The sequence below is a fragment of the Lepisma saccharinum genome, chromosome 6 (genome assembly GCF_977018435.1).
Source record: "Lepisma saccharinum chromosome 6, izLepSacc3.1, whole genome shotgun sequence".
Classification (NCBI taxonomy): Eukaryota; Metazoa; Arthropoda; class Insecta; order Zygentoma; family Lepismatidae; genus Lepisma; species Lepisma saccharinum.
The window spans coordinates 71,154,174-71,164,942 of NC_139234.1; the positions used below are offsets into that span (position 1 = coordinate 71,154,174).

General features: G+C 37.8%; 1 protein-coding gene across 1 annotated transcript; it reads right to left on the reverse strand.

Moving 5' to 3' along the window:
- Positions 1 to 204: 204 nt before the first annotated feature.
- On the reverse strand, positions 205 to 9,939 carry LOC145988865 (solute carrier family 35 member G1-like). The gene is made up of 2 exons (XM_083124120.1): positions 9,860 to 9,939; positions 205 to 3,207 (listed from the first exon to the last, which is right to left on the reverse strand). The coding sequence occupies exon 2, from the start codon at positions 3,199 to 3,201 to the stop codon at positions 2,086 to 2,088; it is 1,116 nt and encodes a 371-aa protein (XP_082980246.1). The 5' UTR covers positions 3,202 to 3,207; positions 9,860 to 9,939; the 3' UTR covers positions 205 to 2,085.
- Between the last annotated feature and the right edge of the window lie 830 nt (positions 9,940 to 10,769).

Sequence of the window (10,769 nt, forward strand, 5' to 3'; positions counted from 1 at the left end):
CATGAAAGGGTTGCCGATGGGGATATAATGAACGTGCGGACTTTAGTAGCCGCCAGCCACCACTGCCACAAGTAGAATAGTTAGGTAAAATTGCATCAACCAAGTAGTCTTTTAACAGTTTTCTTTTGCATAATTAACAAGAAATTGAATTTGTACTGGGTACAATGACAACTCATTCTAAAGAAACATAGTTTATTCATTGCTAATAAGATTTTTGTCGGTTACTATAAATTAAATTTACAATCAATAAATAAATCACAAGTTATTACTTGAAAAAGTTCTGGAATTAATTTTAGAGACAGTAACAACATAACAAAAGCAAGTGATTTTTTCACTGTTTGTAAAATTCTACAACCTTCCAAAAATTTCAATGTTACATAGTTACATAGGTGAAGATCCTGGAAAAAAAATGAAGAAACAATTTAAAATTGTCATGAAATAATACACATGTTTTTATAAATATGAACAGCAAACGTTATATGTTGTGCACTATGTTACACGTGATGATGATGGGGCCTCCCCGATGGCGCAGTGGTAGCTTCGCTGCCTTGTAATCAAGGGGTCCCGGTGGAGGCACAAGTGGTTCGGATCCCACTTTAAATTGTAGGTCCAGTCCCGATTAGCCTTACTGTGCATAAAGTGGACTTAAAACATCAATTCAACCAACCAACGTGATGATGATGCTATGTAATATTGTGTTGAATAAATAAAGTTCAAAAATGTCCAAAAAATTATTGTGGGATTGTGGCTGCAGGAAAAGTCCCTCTTGCCCTAGGAGCCAAAAAGCCCTTGGATGTATATCTAACATTTATTTGATAACTTTTACTCAAATGTTTTATGTCTAGGAAATCATCATGTTTTTAGTACAATGTACGAGACAATACTAGGAGCACTGTAATCAAGTGCAGACAAAAATGATGTTCCTATAAAGTTCGCACTAAGAACTTACAGATTTACAATCCAGTATTTGGAAGTAATTACTTCTAACACAAGTACAACCAGTGGGAGGTAATTGGATTCCAAAACTGGGGGGGGGGGGGCGCAAGGACAGTTTAATTTTCCTTGGTACATAAGGTTAGCATGGTGGGGGAGAAAAAGTGGCAAAAAGTGAGGGGGGCAACTGCCCACCCTTGCCTGGGTACAAGTAATGGTTACTACAACTCAATTACTTATTAAAATTAGTAACTGTAACTCTGTTACTTTTTTGAGTATCTAGTAATGAAATTAGGAATTACTTTCACATTTACTTTACATTTTGATATGAGAGGAACTTTTTTCAGTCACATTCACCCGAATTAATGGACAAATCGCCACTTCATGTGCCTCAAGTGAATTTATTATAGTGCATCTAGGACATAAGTGCATACACTCTTCAACTATCGACATATCGTTCCAGACATACCACAGTTTCTTGATTGGTAATTAACAAAATTATGGTTGGTAAGAAACTAATAGATGTTAATATTCATTTTGAATTTTATTATGTAGTATATTATATTAAAATATGATAATTATATTTTAATGAAAATCATTGTTAATTCTAAATGTCATCAATAATGAAAGAACAGCCAGATTGCAATTTATGCATGAAACATGTATACATGTTATATTTTATCTAGAATAAAGTAACTACAAAAGTAATAAAGCTAATTTTTGAAACTGTAATTTAGTTACATCTTCAAATAAGTAACTGCAACCAAGTTATTTTTGGATGATGTAACTTGGTTCCTTTAAAGAGAAACTTTACAAACATTGATGGTCACACATATGTGTGTGTCCTTGACATCATTAGCAGGGAAGCAAATAATGTATTTTGTATATGATATATATTCAAAAGTAACAATGCTTACATACACAAACAGATTTTATGGAGACAAGCAAATTACCATTCTTACACAGGATATGGTGTCACTTAGCTCCTACACAATGCTATGAATGCTATGAATACAGAATATTCTGATTTTACCACTTGGAGAAAATAAAATGTTTTTTTTAAAAATGCTGAATAAGTAATTTTAATCAATTCTATTCTGTAACAAAGTTGAGCTTTTCACATTAGAGCAAACCTCTGTCATTTATCAATTTTCATGGAATTTTCCGCATTAGATTAAGTACCTGTTGCTCAACACCCATTAGGATAACACACGTGATGACAAGCACTGCACCAGAAATGCTAAGCTTGTCTGGTATCTCCCCAAAAACAAACACTTGCAATGCAAAGGCAAGCACAATATCAATAGATCGAGTTACAGCAACTCTCCCAGCACCTTCCAGGCCTAGAGCTTTTGCCACCAGCACCTGGCCGCTCAATCCAAATACTCCGACCAGAACAACCAACCCCCAATCGAGCGGTGTTTTCGGCAGAGTGAAATCATGCTTCCAAATCACAAGCGCCCCAGATACGATCAACGACCAGACGGACAGCTGAAGAACTACCACTGAGAAGTGTATATCCTTGCACTTTCTCATCACTACTATATTGGATGCCATGAAAATGGTGCCCAAAATGGCTGACACATATCCCAGTACATGGTACGAGTGGCCGCTGATTCGGAAGATGAATGGTGGTTTAGATATTAAAACGACTCCTGTGAGAAGTAGGAAGACAATCATTGTCCTATACAATCCACATGGTTCCCGAAGAAAGATGAACGACATGACCATAACAACAACAGGTGAGCTGAAGATAATGGTGGTGGCATCGCCGAGTGGTAAAAGCCTGAACGAGTAGAACAACATGACCAGAGTAAGACCGCCGACGATTCCCTGAAGTATCAAGATGAACCTAAGCCCTTTTGGGCCAATCAGGGAATGTGCACCACATAGTGCTATCGGCAACATAATAGCAATCTGCATGACAGATCTAATCACTAGCAATTCCATTGGATCTATGGTGACAATGGCCTTCACAGTGGCCGAGCACAGAGTGAAGAATGTTCCCGACAAGAATGCCAGCAGAACACCTCCCCAGTTGGTCTTCTCAGCTTTGGGAGACCTTATGAAGGGCTTCCACTCTCCATTCGCTTGCTTTGTGGGTCGCTGTGGTGCTGAGGGAATGGCGATTGTGCTGTAGTTTGCATCACTACCTCTGTACAGTGATTCAAGTTCGGCTTCCTGTTTCTCACTCAAAGGAACTGCGGCAAGATGAGCTGAACCATTTGACGCGATGGCAGCTCCATCTGGAACTGACAGTACCTGCATTGTTGCCTAAAAAAAGGAAAACAATATTCAGTTTTAGTGCAACTGAAGTAATTCTAATTATTTATTCTCTAATTTATTTTGCTAACTGGAACCTTGATTTTACATTAAACTTTGCCTGCCTGAATACAAAATTATTATTTAAAATTTTCCTGCATTTTATGGGCGTATCCACAGATCTTTGGAGCGCATATAATTGAAGTCAGGGTGGATAAAAATCACGACTTTTATTTAAAAAATAATTTTTGTTGACTTTTTGATTCAAATCGGATTTCTTTTATTTAAATCGATTTTTTAATTTTTTTTTTTTTAATACATAAAATTGCTTGTATGGTTTTTGGCACCATACATATACAGAGCATTCCCTTACATTCGCTACGAGACTTGGCGGCAAGCAGCCCGGCGTCAGCGCTTGTCTTTCCCGGTGAACGGGGTCCACGACAGTCGCTCGAGTCAGCTATTAATATTACAGTTTTCAAATTGTGTACTAACCTTGACTACAGAAGGTGTTGAAAATGATGTCCCTCTGCTGCAACACATTCCTGGCATATCCGAAGGAAATTGGCATTTACACGTGCAAGTTCGTCTACTGTAATTCTTCCGCTTTCTTGTACAACACTCTTTTTTAACTCACGGATGGTGAGCGGATTGTCTTTGTATACTTTATTTTTTATTCAGAACTCACCCTATTACTCTAAACTTTTCTACAAGGTTTAATATAGTGGTCCTATGTGGAATGGGAACACCAGGAAATTTCGTTGCAAAACGTCGTCACACTTCTCCACAATTCCTCTTTCCGAAGTAACACTCGACAAGATAAATCCTTCGTTGTAATGTAAACTTTTGTGGTGCCATATTAAGCCACAATCTTCAACACAGGGACACGACACAACACAACACAACTTCCAAGGGAGGATTATATATTGCAAAGTCAAGAGAAAGGAAAAGAGACCGAAGACAGGGAGAGCGAAAAAAAAAAAAGACTGTAGCGTGCGACTGTCGTGGACCCCGTTCACCGGGAAAGACAAGTGCTGACGCCGGGCTGCTTGCCGCCAAGTCTGTGGGGGTGGGCACCATATATTCTTTGATCTGATATTTTGGAGGTGTTGTGATCAGCACCATGCTCTAGCTGCCTCCCCCCTTTCCAGGTTGCCTCCAGGTACCCATTTATTTGAGGCTGGGTGAGTTTCAGAGTGAGGACAAGGCTGGAAAAATCCCAACCTTAGATTACCCACCCACTTAAAATAAATAAATAATTTACAAAATAATGTACATAAGGATTTTGTAGATATCAGAATCACTTTTGGTGAAAGTACATTAATCTCATAATCATTTAATAGTGTTTATTAGGCCCTAAGAAAGGCAAAGAAACAAAATATATGTTCTGATGGTGTGAAGCTCATACGAAAGGAGATGTAATATGTAAACTGTAAACACACTTAAATTCTCTCGATTTAAAATTCAATAACTTTTATAGACAAAAATAGCAAAAATTTTGTGTAGAATAATATACAAAATGCTAATCATGTTAAACCATAAATAGTGTCAATATCATTAAACTGTAAATATATATGGCAGCTGATGTTTTGTCAACTATAATTGAAACATTACCAAAATTCAGCCACGAAGACTTTAAGAAATATCTTAAGTTACAATTATAGGGTACATCCAGAATGTTTTATTTTTACTGGAAGAAAAGTTAGTGAAATTATGCATCATTAACACACTCAAGAAATATTTCCATAGTAGGTTCATACATAGAGTATCATAAACAGAAAAATGTATATTTGCATGTAATTTTTTTGTTTGCTTTAATCAAACTATTCAAATATTTTACAGAGCCGTTTACTAGAAATAGCCTTTCTGTAAAAAAAAAAAAAAATTATATGTATGGTGCCAAAATCCATACAAGCAATTCTACGAGTATTTTTGTTTTTTAAAAAAATCGATTTAAATAAAAAAAAATCCCACCTTGCTAAGAACTGAACCTGGGTTTCCCACGAGGCAGTCAGACTCCCTTCCCTACTGACTAGACCACCACGGCTCGAGTATTCATATAAACTACTACTACAAAAAAAGAAAAAAGCACAGAAATGACATCCCTCCCTGTAACAAACATCTTGATACCTCCAGATTGACACAAATCTACCTAATTGAGAATTATTCACCTTGCATCCACATAACAACTAGCTAAACAGAATATATATCCATGATAGCTGACACAGAGGTATGAAACATCATTTGCAAACTTTCACATTGATTTATATATGACAAAGCATCACAATTGAGAAAATGTTGATTTTTGACATGTGGATTGTAGAATCTTTGTATGATATGGCAAAGTTTGATGTGTCTTGTTTATAACGCTTAAAAAAAGCTAACCCAATAAATAAAACCCAATTGGCACTTACACCCCTATCAGCTTTGAAATAATCTTGATTGCATTTCTTTCTTTTACATAGCATTTTGCATTTTCATTATTTAGTTACTTTTCTGTAACAATAATTGTCTAATTGTGTGTGCTATGTGATTGAGTTGACTTTATTTTACATAGCTACTCTGCTTCTTAAAGGTATTTACGACGATTGGATACCATTGATCAAGAAAAAAACATTCACAAAGAGTACTCATGCTTAGGCCAAAACTTGAACCGAGGAATACGATAAGTAAACCATTTAATGTGCTCAGAAAACAGAGCTGGCAATATTGGTCAATCAAAAATTTGGAGTACTGAAAGTTCTTTCAAATATTAATAATAATAACCTGTGGTGTATGAGTCTGCGAGGGCCAGGGCCTACCTACCGACTGCTGGCCTCACTCACACCTGTCAAGGTAGATCATCCAACCAGTTACGGGGTGACGTATGGTCAGCATGACGGACCTTCAGTCCTTATTGTTGGTTTCAGTGACCAGGTTACGCTACTCATTTGTAGCTTCCAAATTTCCTCATGATGGTGGGTCTCCACCGGTCGCATACACAGGACAAAATCTCACGAGAAAAGTTGTTACACTTCCCTCCAGGAGACTTGAACCTGAACGCATCCCATGGCCAGAGACCAAAGAATGATGACGCACGGCCACAGAACTTGACTTTTAAATATTAGTTCATTATAATACAGTATAGACTACCTTCAATGGTCAATTTGTTCAAGAATTTTCAACTACTCAACAACCTACACAGAAAATGTACCTCAAATCACGGACATCGCAATATTTTTTTGTAGGGGGGTCAGGCCATTGTCATAAAATTCATTAGCTGAAAAATTATTATCATGAACTACACTGGTCAAAAGAATTATGGGACCAAGTCAGAAACTGCATACACAACTGTGCAACTATGATTTATTTGCCCTGATGACCCTTGCTTTAACAATCCACATTGGACTGTGGGCAGCAGCAGCTTCAGGAGTGATGTTATGAGGCATGACTCACAAAAGGTGGTAAGACATGGAAAGAACCAGTCATGCGGGCACCCCACTATTGCGATACTGACTGTGATACAGTGTGTGTGTGGGCTTGTGTAATGGTGTATTCAATACGAAAAATGCCACCACAGCGCGATTTACAAGAATCTATTGCATGGAGAGCCATTGGAAGTATGCAAGCAAGACAGATGCAAATGCAGGTAGCAGAAGCCTTTGGTGTGTCTCAAAGTGTCATTTCCCACCTGTGGACACGTTTCCAGAAGACGATAAATGTGTGAAGGAGGCCAGGACAAGGGCATCCATGGGCAATGACAGCAAGGGAAGACTGGTATGTGCTGTTAATGGCTCGTCAGAATAGGTGACAAACTGCGACTGATCTGCAACATGAGCTTCTCACGGCAACAGCATGCAGGGTATCAATCCAAACCATTCGCAACAGACTATGGAAAGGTGTCCTCTATGCACGAAGGAAAGTGATTGTGTCTGACTGCACATCATCATCAGGACTGTAGAAACTGGGATGCAGAACACCGTGATTGGGGGCATGCAAAGTGGAGTCGAAGTTCTCTTCTCCGATGAGTCACACTTTAGTCTGCAGTTAGACAATAGACACATTATTTTCCAGCTAATGAGTATGAAGTATGGTGGCAGTGGAATTATGGTGTGGCCAGGAATCACCAATGGCTAACTTACTGACCTCCATATCATTCGGAACGGTACATTGACAGCACAATGGTATCAAGACGAGATCGTGAGGCCTCATGTTCTGCCTCTGGCTGCAGAAATTGGCAAGTCATTAATTTTTATGGACACTAATGCCTGCCCCACTGAGCACAGATGGTGAACGACATCCTTCAGGACGAGGGCATCAACAGGATGTATTGGCCTTGTGTTCTCCTGACCTTAATCTAGTAAAGAATGTCTGGGATGCCCTGAGAAGATGCATATCAGCTAGGCCAGATCTCCTGCAACTCTTCAACAGCTGGAAATGGCTGTTGTGGAGGAGTAGCGAAGGCTCCCCCCAAACCTTATTGATAATGTTATGGATTCCATGCCAAACAGGTGTGCAGCAGTGTTAGCAGTTCAAGGAGATCACACACCTTGCTACAGGTTGTTTTCTGTTGTGAACATCAATGTTTGAATCTACTTATTACGCGGTGGTATACGAGGGTTGTTCGGAAAGTTCTAAGAATCGGTCAGAGACAGCGTTGCAATCAGAACAAAAGCATGTGTATTAGAAGGCCACATCTGTTCTGAACGTGCAGGGAAAATTTCATCGCCACTTTTCCAATAATCTGGTTTCCATATGCATGTGAAGGAGCAAAAGTGCAAGTGACATGACAACATGGAACAAACGGAATTTTGTGTGGTCATCAAGTTTCTGGTGAAGAAGGGATTAAATGCGACAGCCATCAAAGCCGAATTGGACACAGTGTTGGGAGACTCTGTGCCATCATTTGCCACTGTTAGCAATTGGATGTCCGCCAACCGCAATCACACCAGAAACAATGAATAAAGTCCTTGATATGGTGCCGGCGGATCGAAGATTGAAAGTGCGGGAGATAGCTCATGAAGTGGGCATCTCAGTGGACCGAGTACACCACATTCTCACTGAAGAGTTGAGCATGAGGAAGCTTTCGGCAAGATGGGTGCCGTGCCTGCTCACACAAAGGCAAAAATGCATTCGTGCAGTGACTTTCACTGAATGTTTGGCATTTCCAGAGGAATGCTCAAGAGTTTCTATGGCATTACGTCACTATGGACGAAACTTGGGTTCATCACTACATGCCTGAGACAAAAGAGCAGTCCAAGCAGTGGAAGCATACAGATTCCCCACCATCAAAGCCGGTTGCGACAGGCTATTTTGCAGACCTGGACGAATCCACATATTCTGCTGGTGTCAAGGCATTGGAAGGCCGTTGGCAGAAGTGCATTAACCTTCGAGGAGATTATGTTGAAAAATAAAACCTCAATCACTCTGATATTGTGTTTATTTCTATCCGATTCTTAGAACTTTCCGAACAGCCCTCGTATTCACCTGTAGTGTGTTGCATGATATGTTACTTGCATAACCACCCTCTTGGTCTCTGCCGTAGCTGTAATTGTTCTTAATGGAACTGTATCTGTTAAGAAGAAAGCCCAACACATGCCAATAGATCACTGTTGCACCACTTTCTATGTCTTTTATGCAGTTTCTGGCTTGCTCCCTATTTTTTTTGACCAGTGTAATAATAATAATAATAATTTATTACTAATATATTATGTGCTAGAAGAGAGTTTATACTTGATTCATCATTTGAATGACTATCCATCACAACTGTTTTTCTTTTTTCTTACATTTTATAGAATATATAGTTAATATATTTAAATATGTCAAAATTTATGTTGCATGCTCTCACATAAAAATCTCATTTTTGGAATTCAAAAACTCACGTAACTATTTCTTCTTGGACTAAGCATTAGAATATGAAAACACGAGGTTCCGACATTATTTCTATATTTTAAACTCAATTTGTTGATGTAATGTTTCTTACTTGTTGGAATATTAATTAACTGAACTTTATTTCTGTTATTTACTATAAAATAAAACTTTTTAAAAATGTGATACAGACAATATCCAGGTACGGGGTTGACATGCTACCCCCCCTCCCCAACAATAATAATGGTTTTAACTTGTTTAAAGACAAAGTCTATACTAGATGTACTGACAAAAAAATTACTCCCATTACCACATGGAAAAGTGGTCTACAACAAATCATTTACAGTAATGGCATCCATGAAATGAATTGCATTGGCAACTTCACTGATATCTAGAAATTCACAGAAACGCTAAGTAATATCTGTGTGAACAGTAACAGGATGAAGACTAGTCACGGGACCACCTAGGAAACTTTTTATTTCTCTGACATTTTCATTAGCTTTTCTTATTATGATATTTGATATTCATATTGTACTTTCTCTTTGCCAAAAATAATGTCACTATTAGTATTAAACTTAACTTTCTCCATGTCTGTATTATATTAACTTTTTATAATTATGTAATTTTTAGTGTATTATAATTCCTCATGTGTTTGTGTCTCACTTTCTTACTGATAAGGGATGGTATTTAAGAGCAGCCCAAGATGTCGAAACGTGCCTGCTTTAATAAAGACAATTATTATTAGTAGTAGTAGCAGCATTTAAGAAAATAATTTCATCTAAAAAAAATAGTAAATGCACACATGAAGTTAACTTACCACTCTTCTGATATCACAGTCAATTGTACACACACACACTGCAATCAAAATGGATTTTTCAAATGGCGCAGAAGCCGTAGTGTAGCAGATGATGGAATTCTGTGTACACGACGTCATTTGCCTGTCATCCGGATTAAGCTAAATAGACAGGTGTTCATCATTTGCTTCTCTGTTATGGAAGTCTGATATCCTCATTACAAAACAGAGCAGGAGATTTGAATTGCTAATTGCAATACCTTAAGAAGGAAAGTAGGAAAATGCAACATTATCACTGATACTGCAGTGTTCAAACAGGGACAATTGTAGAGTTGCAATATTATGGTTCAATATAACTGAAAATTTCAACTCACGGCTAACCCCCCCCCCCCACTAAATCCAACCCAACAATAGCAACATAGTCGCTTCCAGACAAAGGCTGCCACATGGTGTACAGCTTAGTGTTTATTGATTACATTCAGTTCTAAGAAATATTCGATAGTACTTTGTTCCGCACCTTAACAATGTTTTCAAATTTCCTTTGATTTTCCTATACAAACACCATGAAATGACCATGATAATTCTATGTTTAGAAAAAAATATATTTATAACTTACATGATTGCCCTACCTACTAGCAATTATTATAACAATAATAAATGTGTCTAAATGTAAGTTAACAAAAAAAGGGACATTTTCGCATCATGACTGATTCAAAAAAAAGTTGGACAAAAAGTAAAAGGAATGAACTGTTCCGACTAAATGGTAAGCTTGCATCAAAGGTTATAAAATTAAAAGAAATTTTATGCATAACTCCAGAATTCTTGGTTGTTATGATGCCCTGTGCTACACTGAGAATGTCATGAGTTTTCTAAAGAGAGAGAAATATATGATGTGTATTGACATGCAATTTCAATTAAAAATGTGCCAGGCACC